Below are 13248 nucleotides of genomic sequence, written 5' to 3'. Positions count from 1 at the left end.
ATAAAAATATTTAATAAATTTTTTGGCATCCCCTGTTATTTTACCCACTGTATGGATGGTTATTATAGCCTCTTTATGTTCTGATGTTTCAGCCTCTGTGGAGAGCAGCACTCGCCCAGTTTGAGCGTCTATTGACTCCATCAGAGCAGGAGGCGGCTGGACGCCTGAAGAGCTGCATCTCTGATGTCCAGGACAACCCTCAGCAGGTAGACTGGCAGACTGACTGACTGACATCCTCAGCAGGTAGACAGACAGACAGACAGACAGACAGACAGACAGACAGACACACAGACACCTGATTTTCTTGGGACTGACACTGAGCTGTGTGAGAGAAGGAGGGGTTGCTGCAGGGAGAAGACTGCAAAGCTTCTCAGGTCAAATGCATGAAGACTGAAACGATGATGAAACTCAATAAAGAGGATTTGAAGCTAAACACAGTATGCTGGAGTCATCTCTGGATCTTACCACTATGAATAAAATATGTGTGTGTTTGTGTGTGTATGTTAGCTTCTGCAGGTGTTCCAGAAACACAGAGAGCTGATCAGGCGGTCAAGCGTCAGTAAGGAGCTGCAGGGAGAGAGAGAGACTTTGCTAGCCCGCCTGCTGGACTACAACAAGGGTACAAGCCTATGTGACACATCACACTGCTTTTTTTTTTTTTTTTTTTTTTTATTTTTCACTTTTTCTCCCATTTTCTATATTTTCTCCCATCCCAATTTCGTATCATCCAATTCAACCCTCCCCTGTCACGAACGCTGTTTCTTGCCTCCCACAAGCCGGCTGCAATGTGGACTAAGTCATACATAGCACAAGTCCCCTCCGGTACTTGAGGTAACAGCAGTCGCATCTTTTCACCTGCGCAGCTCGATCTCTCAGTGGCGAGGAGTAACGCGTGGGAGGCTCACGCTGCCCCCGACACTTCCTGATTCTACTGCGCAGGCGCACCAACCGACCTGTAGGAGTCGCTGTCCACAACGCCCGATCCCCACCCATCAGTTTCCCACCCCCTAATACGGCCAATGTGTATTAGTATGAACGACCAGCTAAACTGAAAGCAATGTGGAGCGCTGGGCTCGAACAGGCGAGCCCAGCGTCTCCGCATTCGTGGCGAGCGCCTTGCCCACTACGCCACGTAGCCGCCCCACACTGCTTTTTCTTTTGCCTTTCTATCATTTGCCTCCATCCTCCATTTTAGTTGTTGGCAAGAATAGCCTGCTTCGTTTCAATGACCCCCCCAGGAGCCCAAATAGGAGTGGGTCTCAGGCTGCCAGAAGATGCAGAGCGTAGGGGTCTTGTAGTGTGTGGCGTTAGAGACCATTGACCAAACGTAGGAGGGAGCCGCTCTCCTTGTTGCACGGAATGCCAGGTCAAGAACCTTCTCACTTTGCTCAGGTTCTGGTTGTTGAGGCAATGTGAGCAGAGAAGTCCAGCCGGTCATCAAGAACCACACCTAGGTCCTTGGCGGTCGGTAAGACAGAGCCACGGCTATGTTCTCCACTCTGATTGAAATGTTGGTCAGTGGGGAGGATTCAGCCGGCAAGTGAAGTAGCTCCGTTTTTGCTTAGGTTCAGTTTGAGGTGGTTGGTCATCATCCAGGTGGTAATGTCGGACATGCAGGCCGAGATCTTCTCAGAGACATGGGTATCTGAGGGAGGAAAGGAGAGGAAGAGTTGAGTGTCATCAGCATAGCAGTGGTATAAGAAGGCATGAGAAGTGATAATGTTACCCAGAGATTTGGTGTAGAGGGAGAAGAGGAGGGGTCCAAGGACCGAGCCCTGGGGGACACCCATCTGTAGGGGGCGTGCCTTTCCATGATACTTGGCAGGAGTGGTCGTCAAGGTAAGATGATAGCCATGCCAGTGCAGAACCTACAACCCATTCCTGCAAGGGATGTGAGGAGGATCTGATGGTTGGCTCTGTTGAAGGCTGCTGACAGGACAGACACTTGCTAAGTGAAGAGCCTCAGTGACTACTATGAGGGGAGTTTCTGTGCGTGTGACCGGTCTTGAAGCCCGACTGATTTGGGTCTAGGAGGTTGTTATGTTCTGTAAACTGTAAAAACAGTTTGTGGAGGTTCATAGCTAGAGAAGTTAGGGTCAGTCGGCCCAGGTTCAGTCCTACCTCCACAGGCCTGAGGAATGCCTTAGGGTCAGGGTTAAGGCCCTCCCATAGTCGGTAGGGATGGGTACCGAATTCGGTACTTTTGAGGCACCGAACCGAAACACGTCGGTACTACCGAGTATCGAAGCAAGTGAGATACCGTTTTTTTTTTGTTTTTTTTACTTTTTTCTTTTCATGTCAACGTTCACACGCACAATATATGCTTACCTAGGATTTGACTTGATTCAACAACAAAGCAGTCGGAGAAATGACAAGCCGAAAACTGTCGAAATTGTAGTTATTTGAAGTTTGGATTATTTTTTTTTACGACTGAGGTAGGTAAATTAAATTTCTTGAGACTAAAGTACAGAAAAAAGGTACCGTTGGGTACCGGTATCGATTCACAGGTACCGGTACCGGTATCGGTTCAAATGTGAAAGGTACCCATCCCTAATAGTTGGGTGGACCGGACTCCGCGGAGGTCCGTGCATACTCAAAGCGGACTCCAATCGCGAAGCTCCAATTTTCTAACCGCGCAGACGTCCACGTCGCTCACTTGGTGTCACACAAAAGGCTGCTTGGCGTTTTGGTTGACATCGACCTGCATTTAATGTGACACCGATCTGCATTTCACTCTGAACACTCGCTCCGTGCCAAGTGAGAGTAGGGCAGGATCATGATTAAATGGGTAGGATTGGTCCGGTAAAACCTTGGCAGGTAGCTGACGCTAAATTTTGTTTTACTATCTCTAATCGTTATCGTTATTTCATCATCTGAAGAAACTCGAGAAGTTTGAATGGCTTTTCTAAATGAAGCGTGTAAAACTGCCAAGTTTTATTTAGAAATCTTGGAAACGGCGATAACACCTAGACTCTTTATTTTGACATCGGTGGACGACGCCGTGACAGAAAGTGTAAACGGTGCGAAAAGGTTTTGGGAAATGTAGTAAACTGGCGCGAGTCATGTAGGACATTGGTACGCGGTGGTACGCTCGACTATGAAGGCTCAAACGACTGCGACATGCAGCGCGTTGAGTCCGGTCCGCATACGTTCCACCCGACTATGTGAGGGCCTTTAGACTGGGTTCTAGATGACAGTCTCCTGCCTCCACAGGCCTGGGGGATGGTTCTAGATGACAGTCTCCTGCCTCCACAGGCCTGGGGGATGGTTCTAGATGACAGTCTCCTGCCTCCACAGGCCTGGGGGATGGTTCTAGATGACAGTCTCCTGCCTCCACAGGCCTGGGCGATGGTTCTAGATGACAGTCTCCTGCCTCCACAGGCCTGGGGGATGGTTCTAGATGACAGTCTCCTGCCTCCACAGGCCTGGGGGATGGTTCTAGATGACAGTCTCCTGCCTCCACAGGCCTGGGGGATGGTTCTAGATGACAGTCTCCTGCCTCCACAGGCCTGGGGGATGGTTCTAGATGACAGTCTCCTGCCTCCACAGGCCTGGGGGATGGTTCTAGATGACAGTCTCCTGCCTCCACAGGCCTGGGGGATGGTTCTAGATGACAGTCTCCTGCCTCCACAGGCCTGGGGGATGGTTCTAGATGACAGTCTCCTGCCTCCACAGGCCTGGGGGATGGTTCTAGATGACAGTCTCCTGCCTCCACAGGCCTGGGGGGGGGGGTGACGTAGAGGCAGGGTTGTTGTGTTGTCTGTTTAAAGTCAAAGTACTAGTTGAGCCTTCTGCCTCCACAGGCCTGAGGGATGACTTTGAGAGTCGATGCCACGGTGCGCCGGGAGAGAAGAACGGACCGCTGGCTGGCAGGAACCTGCCCGAGGTCGTCAACAACATCATCTGGGTCCGACAACTCATACACAAGGTCTGCTGGGATGTGTGTGTCTGTGTGTGTGTTTATATTGTATTTGTTTTTTTTTTATCCACTTTTTCTCCCATTTCTATATTTTTCTCCCATCCCAATTTCGTATCATCCAATTCAACCCTCCCCTGTCACGAACGCTGTTTCTTGCCTCCCACAAGCCGGCTGCAATGTGGACTAAGTCATACATAGCACAAGTCCCCTCCGGTACTTGAGGTAACAGCAGTCGCATCTTTTCACCTGCGCAGCTCGATCTCTCAGTGGCGAGGAGTAACGCGTGGGAGGCTCACGCTGCCCCCGACACTTCCTGATTCTACTGCGCAGGCGCACCAACCGACCTGTAGGAGTCGCTGTCCACAACGCCCGATCCCCACCCTTCAGTTTCCCACCCCCTAATACGGCCAATGTGTATTACTGCGGACGACCAGCTAAACTGAAAACAATGTGGAGCGCTGGGCTCGAACAGGCAAGCCCAGCGTCTCCACATTGGTGGCGAGTGAAGTATGTGTTTATTTTGTAGACAAATGTTTTATTGAATTTACAGAAAACATACTATATCGTGATTTATATCGTTATTGAGATATGGAATTTCCCATATTGTGATAGAAGATTTTGTCCATATTGCACAGCCCTAGTCTAACGTGTGTGTCTGTGTGTTCGTTTAGCTGAGGTTATACTAGCTGACCTCTCTGTGTTGTTGTTATTAGTGCTGTCAGGCGATAAACATTTTAAATCTAATTAATTACAGGATTTGTAATTAATTAATCTAATTAATCACATTTTAATCGCATAACCATTTTAGACCTGATATTCTATATTCTATAATCGTATTTCAAATTGTGTCCAGATGGCAGAATTCAGTACTGTATCTACAAAACCTTCTGTTTAATCATCTTACATTTATTCATTTGCTTAGATTTTTTAGGTCTCGTAAATTTTTGCATGATGTTATTCAGTCAAAGATAAAAAAAAATTAAAATAAAATTTTAGTGATATTCTCATTTGGTTCATTACAATTTATTCAAGCCTAGTAACAGACACAGTATTTCGGACACTGGGAATACATTCCCTGAGATCCATAGATGTCCCTAGAATCAGATACCAAGAACATGCAAATGGCCATTTAAGAAAAAAAAAAGTCTGTAAATGTTTATTCTACGTTCTTATGGAATGAATGAGAGAAAAAAAAATTATAACTTTTTTTCCTTTTTTTTTTTAAATTGATTTTGAGTTAATTTTCATAACGCGATAATTTGCAGTGTAATTAATTCATATAATTAACGTGATAAACTGACAGCCCTAGTTGTTATTGTGCACAGGTGGAGGACTGTTCGTTTAGCTGAGGTTATACTAGCTGACCTCTCTGTGTGTTGTTGTTATTGTGTACAGGTGGAGCACTGTGTTAGTTTAGCTGGGCCCTATTCCCCGTACCTGGTTCAACTAAGTCGATCAAGAGTCTCATTATCCAGATTCAATTAACCCGATGTTTGAATCCGGGATTTTCCTGTTCCTCGAACGCTGATTCAGTCTCGTTCATTTGAACCAGACTTGAGACTCAGGATAATTGCGCGCGCCCGCCTCAGCTGAAAAGACCGCAAGTGTCGATAGCAGAAATCCTGATCTTCTAACGGCATTGATTGATTGATTGATTGATTTAAAACTTTATTAACAGATTGCAGAATGGGCGTGCCTGCTGGCAGTATAGGCTTATGGAATGAATAATCAAATGAGATCTTGCTAGCGAAAATAATTAGTTCAGCTCTTTCAGAATAACGATAAAAACAAGCCCAAATAGTATATCTAATTGATACGAATTATATCATGAGGATATCTGTATGTGCTTAGGTATTATGTACTATATAAATACATGGTTTCCAAAGAGAGGCTTGGAGGGAGGCTTGCAGTTACACTATTAATCAGGTTTTAATCTGTTTCGGACCTAATCCATACATGCATTGGATTGATTACCATTTGGTTTATACCAGTGACACCTCATGTTCATCATCAGATAACAGTGCTTGAAAAGATAAATGCATTTTCTCGAAATTCATTCATCAAAAACGTCAAAGGCTCATTCAATTTATCAAGTCACGTCACGTCATCAAATCCATCAAACAGCGCATCTCCTCATATATTTTAATCCCAGTTACAATATCACAATAACGTGTGACACTATCACAGTGATACAATTAAATATTCCACAGATTCAGATTCCTCATAATTCATATCCACAATCCGCGCATAGACGCTTCAGCTTGAATGAAACGCATCCGGGTGCTCCGTTAAGCAAATACACAGCGAAGAATATTAAACTAATCAGAGCCAAACACCCGATAGGTTTCATTCATTAAAAATATCCCAGCGGGATTCACATTTGCAATGATCCGTTTAGTCCGTTATTAAAATAACTGTGTGTCGCGACTCGCGAGCGCGTATCCGTATAAATATGACATGCATTATATAGGACAAAGTAAATTCAAATATGATTTATTATCAGCGTTACTGCAGACATATTATTTTACATTTCAAACGAAGCACAAGAACATAATTCAGAATGGTATAATGCAGATCTAGACTGTGAGAATAATTTCAGGAAGCGAGCTGGCATTTCTTTGCGGGGGGCGTGGCCATGGTTCATCCAGCTAACTGAACTTAACCCTGCTCTCGACCAGGCTCAAACTGTTTGATCTGTTGTCATAGTGATTTAGACAATCGAGCGTCGGGGAATGGAAAGGTCTGGCTTAAGTCAGGCTATGCTGGATATTATCCGGCTAACTCGGTTAGCCAGGTACGGGGAACGGGGCCCTGAGGTTATACTAGCTGACCTCTCTGTGTGTTGTTGTTGTTATTGTGTCCAGGTGGAGGACTGTGTTCGTTTAGCTGAGGTTATACTAGCTGACCTCTCTGTGTGTTGTTGTTGTTGTTATTGTGCACAGGTGGAGGACTGTGTTCGTTTAGCTGAGGTTATACTAGCTGACCCCTCTGTGTGTTGTTGTTATTGTGCACAGGTGGAGGACTGTGTTCGTTTAGCTGAGGTTATACTAGCTGACCTCTCGGCAGTCGGCGTCTTCTTGAGGTACTCTGACGAGCTGCTGGAGACCCTGAGAAGCTTCGAACAGGAAGAGTTTGAAGGCTGGTCCAGAGACGTACTGGCTGGACTGGCAGACCCCAAGTCTGGCTTCAGGTCAGACACGCACACACACACGCACACACACACACACACACACACACGCACACGCACACGCACACGCACACACGCACACGCACACACACAGAGTAACATAGTGATATTTCCTGTAGTCTCCAGGCCAGTAACAGAGTGATGGAGTTGGACCATGAGAATCGGCAGCTGAAGATCCAGTACTCCGACCGGCTGGTGACTCTACTGAAGGAGGTCAGGCAGCTGGCTGCTCTGGGCTTTGCCATCCCAGCTAAAATCCACCAGGCTGCCAACATGGCAGACAAGTTCTACAGACAGGCCATTATACTAAAACAGGTCAGACTGCGCACACACACATGCGCACACACACACACACACACACACACACACACATGTGCACACACACGCACACACCAGCCAGCCAGCCATTTCAATTTCACCAATTTCAGTCTACTGTCAAGTCTACCAATTTCACCAGCTAATATAATGTCTCTGCAGCCAATATATTTTTTAAATATAAAACACCAATTGAACTCATGTTAGTAGAACTGGCAGACTTCCCAGTGTTACAACACAAGCTCTGTACTCGCTACTTTCAACTTAGTTTTGTCTAAGCTCTATGTCTAGACTCTAGGGAATGCATTTCTACACTCTAGGAAAGAAGAAGAAGATTATTTTATTGGCAATGTACACGAGACACAATTTGTGTCTTTTTGCACATCCCTCCTATTTACACATACACACAGTCCACGCCACAGTTTTGGAGTTCAGTGCTTTGCTCAAGGGCACTTAGGCAGGATGGTGGGCACTGTAGATGTAATACCAGCCACCCATGGTGGAGTCTAGAAATACATGTCTAGACTCTGGGAATACATGTCCAGTCTGTATGGGATATGTGTCTAACCCTGAGCTCTATGACACCAAACAACCCAGAGCGGTTAACTCACCACCTGGGACTGAGCCCTGTCCGTGTGCAGTTAATAAAGAAGGGACTTGGGACACAAGTACATAAAATATCCATCCATGGCTGCATCCCATTCTCTTAATAATTCTAGGTTGTTCCACTCTGGATGGAAGCTACGCTACAGACAAGCGGCTGCTGCATTGTGAATGGCATTGTTCACATACTCGTCGGGTACTGTTTTCCAAATGGGAGAGTAGTAGTTTTTAAAATTTTGTAAACCATTGAAATAATGAGGCGTCAGTTTAAGCTCATTTTACTGAGCGCAATGGATAGGGGATAATGGAGGTTTCTGTTCCGGCTGTCACCGCTAGGTGCTCCCATATAACAAGGAATGGAAAAGCCAGTACCTTGTGAATTGAAGATTGCGCTACATCACGAGAACGAGTGTCTGTCTAAACTGCCTCATTGAGGGCGCGGCTGCGTAGCGCAGTGGACTAAGCACTCGCAATACCGATGCAGAGACTCTGGGATCGAATCCAGCGGTAACTCCGGCTTGGTCAGTCGTCCCTACTAACACATGCATGCACAACGAAGACAGAATATTGCGTTGTCTCAATAATTTTAACTATAAAATGAGCTCAAAGTATGAGCTCACTGACTGAAATTTCCAACAAAAAGCATCAATTGTCAAATAATATTGATCATATTAACTAGACTAGATGTTTTTGAGGAAATTAGAAATGGAACAACAACTTAACCCTTGTGTAACTGAGGGGTACAATTCCCTGACTGTATTACTAGATATGATACTTACTACCACTACCTTTGTACTTAATATTCGGCCACCCAGTACACGGCATAAATATATTATCATGAACACTCTCACGTAGATGAAACGGATCCAACACAAATGTACGAATTAGAAACAGGTCTTTATTTCCTACACAGCGATGGTGTGTAGAATAAGCACTTAATCACTTAATTACATTTATGAATTGAAATAGTATGCACTTTTATGGCAAGGAGTATTCGTCGGTATATCAATAGATAATGTCCAATCTCTGAAGGCGCAGGTGGTAAATATACGACCTGGAATAGTTAAGGAATAACAGCAATGATACTTTAATGATTATAGGCTGGATACACTAGAGGGGGTTAATCCGGTCGCTTGTAAGCCGACAGGAGTAGGAGGGGGGGGGGGGTAGAATCCAGCTGCCTCGTCCGGCCAAGGGTATCCCAGGTGAACCCACTGTAGTGCCGTTCAATGCGCCGGCGATCCTTGGACCACAGATGAAAGCAGGTGGACTCTTTGTGGGCCGGCTCTCTCCGGTCCACGGGGGAGAGATGTGGAGAGACCTCGTCTTGCAGAGCGTCTCCTCACATTGCGTCCTCTCCAGGGGGGGGGGGTTCCAACACACGGTAGTGTCGGGGGTCTTTATCCATAGAATAATCAAAGTATCCAAAGCATAATCCGTGCCTGGGAAGGCGGGCTGTCGTCGGTAGAATAATCCGGTATACAGGTCCACTCGCTCGTCGGCTCTGGGGCTCCTCGGGTGCAGCTTCACATAGGGTCAACCACCCTGGGTAAGCAGCCAGTTCTCTGCCCGAAACGATGGGGTACTGACTACGGTAGTATTCTCACCGCACGAAGCACTATATATTAACAGACTATTATTAGCTTAATAGACTACGTCCAACTCGACGATATAGTGCCAAATATGACTATTCAAATATTAATATACACGATGTCTCAATACCGATGGTAGGCCGAACTTGGCCTTACTCCCACACGTGGCATCGCGGGGAGGCTTTACGTCTGTGACTCTATTGGAGGGTAAGAAACTGGACTGAAAAGAAAGTCCTACTTTAGTAGCGCAGTATATATACGCACTATGAACAAATAGTCCCATTAGTGGTGCGGTAGCCAAATTCCTACGCGGAACTAGGACTTGTTCGTACATGTCGAGCGGTACGTTTGAACTGGGTCTGAGGGGTATGGCAGCCTGGCACCAAGGTCTCGACCAATAGTAGAATGGAGACTATTATGGGATGTTCAGTAGGCTAGAATGGATATTCAATGCATATTGTACAAGGAATATACAAGGGATATCAGGGAATATTAGAGAATATACAAATACAATTAAATATATATATATAAATAAATATATATATTCGGTTTAATCTGGCCCTTCACAACAGCCACCCCCTGAATAGGTCCCAGACCTAATCAGTTAAACAGAGACAGATTAATCGCGTTGTCTATTTGCAGTGATTATGTTTGTAGCCAATATATGTGGCAAAGGTGTGTAATCTTTGAATTATCTTGAAATTATTTTGAAATTGTTTATTCAACTTCAGCCCCAATCATAACCACCACATATTGTTTTTTGTAATGTCAGATTTAACAACTCCTTTCAGAAAAGTGGGAGTATTTGATTTTTTATCTGAAGTTGAATCAAATATTTATGGGAAAAGAAAGTGGGAAATTATTTCAACATATCTTTTTATGGCGTTTTTCAATTTAGTCCCCTAATATGGTAAGAGTATAACACTTTAGTTTTCAGACACAAGGGTTAAATTATTTATATGTTTCTTGGCAGATTTAACATTGGGCTTTTGACAGGGGAGATGATGCATTGCATGGTAACGTTAGCTAGCTAACATCCACATGTTTATTTTTATCACTGACTAACCTGCTGGTTCCTTGACCTTGGTGCAAGAAAACATTTGATAAATGTTGCCGGATTTAGCGCCATCTCCTGTAAGGGCCTTTCTTTTTCTTTGTTTTATCCCTCTCTGCTCCACCCTTTCTTTCTTCCACTGTCCATCTTGACATCAACGTTAATTGACTTTCGCTCTACTGTATCTCTCCCGAGTCCCTCACTACCTGGCTCATTGCCTGGCTGTTATTCTGCATCTGAGTGCCATCTGCCATTCCATTCACCGCCTCCGCTGTCAATCAGTTGTATCGCCTGGTCCCGCCTCCACCAATCACACGCGGCAGCACGGCTCCATTGTGTGTGTGATCCGCGCAGACAGTGAAATCCTGGTTGTTCCCCACCCACCTAGGTTATCTAACTATCGCGCCGCCGCCACAACTAGAAACAATGGCCTGGCAAAAAATAAATAAAAAATTATAATATATATATATATATATATATATATATATATATATATTTTTTTTTAAACTGTATTTTTTAGCGTTTATCGCTTTTCTGGTCAAGCATGACCGACAGAAACAGGTTGAAATGGGATGTAGAGCAGGGGAAGACATTCTGAGAAATGACGGCGGGTCCGGGAATCGAACTTGTGTCCCCCAGATCCGTGACGAGCACGGTTTTCCCCGACGCAGAAATAGCGCCGAGATATGCGGTGAGCTACGGGAGCCCCCTATATATATTTTTTTTTTATCTGTGCAGGCCAGGCCACCGGGAAAATTCCCGGTGCTCCCGATGGCCAGTCCGGGCCTGCTGGTAGGGTTAGGTCTAATGACTGGTAGGGTTAGGGTTAATGACTGGTAGGGTTAGGGTCAGGTCTAATGACTGGTAGAGTTAGGTCTAATCACTAATTGTGTTGTGTGTCAGGTGGCTCATTTCTACAACACCATCGACCAGCAGATGATTCCGTCTCAGAGACCCATGATGCTTGGCCTGGCCTTGGCCTTCGAACAGGTCATCAAGGTACAGCTTATTACTAATGACATATGTACACAATTAACCTCTTAACACATTGACGGCCACGGGGATTAGACAGGCCCACTCTATAAGGCCAGCTTATCATAACATGGTTTAACTATGCGTGAGGGTGTTTGTAGAGCTAAATATATATTTTAAATTATTGCTATGTGTCCATTCTCCTTGTCAATTGACACTATAAACCTTCCCTTCAATATGCCTTAACCGTTTCGGGGCCAACCACGGATACATCTGTGTTTCGAATCCAACGGTTGAGGACCAACCATGGACATGTCCGTGGAAAGGTTGTTTTGGCTTTTATTCCATTGTATTAACCCACTCGATGTCACTGAGCTGCACTGCAGATCTACCCTCCTCTTCGAATTCTGAAAAGTGCATTACCGGCCAAATCCTCTTAGGGGCGCTTTCTCGATAATGCAGTGTGCCCTGTGGCAGAACGGTGCACTCTTTTTTTGACTTTCAATGGAGTTTCCAGTTAGCTGGATTCTGGATGTGCAGCCTGTAGCTTGGAATACCTTTTGCGACGCCGAATTCACTATGCAGTAAAGGAATATATCATCAGCCAATGGACATATGGATCTACCAGATGGCGATCGATAACTGGGAAATGCTTTGGGGGATCCCACCGGCCCACGGTAAGATCTTTTTCACGTAAATGACATGCTGATCAGGGCTTGTTATCATAGCCAACCACCCGATCAGCTAATGAGGCTAACGCGGTTATTGGTAATCAATAATCAGAAACGACATCCCCCGCCCCCCTCCTTTCATGCATTCATGGTGGACCATCATACCGATCATATGCAGTTTGAGTTTTAACTGTAGCTTCTGTATATCCGAAAAATGCCATTGGATTTAACGTTAGTAGCTATTAGCCCTGTATCTCGCGTTCCAGGAAATATCCCAGCCGAAATCCCTTATAACGCTTATATTCAAGACGCTATAAAATGAGAACGTATTGATGAATTTTTTTTTTCTTTAAGCCATTTTGAAGGGACGGTTTATGGTCTCAATTGACAATGAGAATGGACAGATAGCAATACTATAAAGTATAGATTTAGCTCTACAAACAGCCCCACGGACTATGCAAGTCTGTTTAGAAATGCTGGCCGTCGGGGCACCCTCGTGGCGCATACCATAGTGCCTCGCGCACCTACGCGGCCGACCCGGGTTCGATCCCAGCTCCCGTCGTTATTTGTCGCATGTCCTCCCCACCTCTCCTCCCGTTCGCCCTCTCCTCTGTCGGTCCTGCGTGACCAATAAAGCTGTAAAAATGCTAAAGAAATATTAATAAAAAATGCTGGCCATCTACAGTGATTTTAGACTGATCCAAATGGCCATGAATGTGTTAAAGAAATAATTTTTTCATCAATACGTTCACATTTTATAGCGTGATGAATATGAGCGTTATATGGGAATGGTCTGGTATAATTCCTGCAAGGCTAGTTATAAGGCGCTAAGCTAATAACGTTAAATCGATTGCCGTTTCGGCCCTACACAAGCTAGATATACAAATCTAAATGCATATGATCGGTATCATGTTCCACCATGAATACATGAAAGG

The 13248-nt window shown here is 45.1% G+C and overlaps 1 protein-coding gene across 1 annotated transcript in view; it reads left to right on the top strand.

Moving 5' to 3' along the window:
- Window positions 1–13248, top strand: part of dync2h1 (dynein cytoplasmic 2 heavy chain 1) — a gene marked incomplete at its 5' end in the record, with an annotated part of 340281 nt that overhangs the window by 21750 nt on the left and 305283 nt on the right. The window contains 6 exons of the mRNA XM_084336726.1: window positions 93–206; window positions 508–619; window positions 3804–3928; window positions 6934–7109; window positions 7226–7421; window positions 11574–11669. Coding sequence (XP_084192852.1) covers window positions 93–206; window positions 508–619; window positions 3804–3928; window positions 6934–7109; window positions 7226–7421; window positions 11574–11669 — 819 coding nt within the window. The remainder of the gene's footprint in view (window positions 1–92; window positions 207–507; window positions 620–3803; window positions 3929–6933; window positions 7110–7225; window positions 7422–11573; window positions 11670–13248) is intronic.

Source organism: Notolepis coatsorum (genome assembly GCF_963971535.1).
Source record: "Notolepis coatsorum genome assembly, chromosome: 1".
Lineage (NCBI taxonomy): Eukaryota > Metazoa > Chordata > Actinopteri > Aulopiformes > Paralepididae > Notolepis > Notolepis coatsorum.
This window is presented reverse-complemented; position numbering and strand designations above follow the sequence as displayed.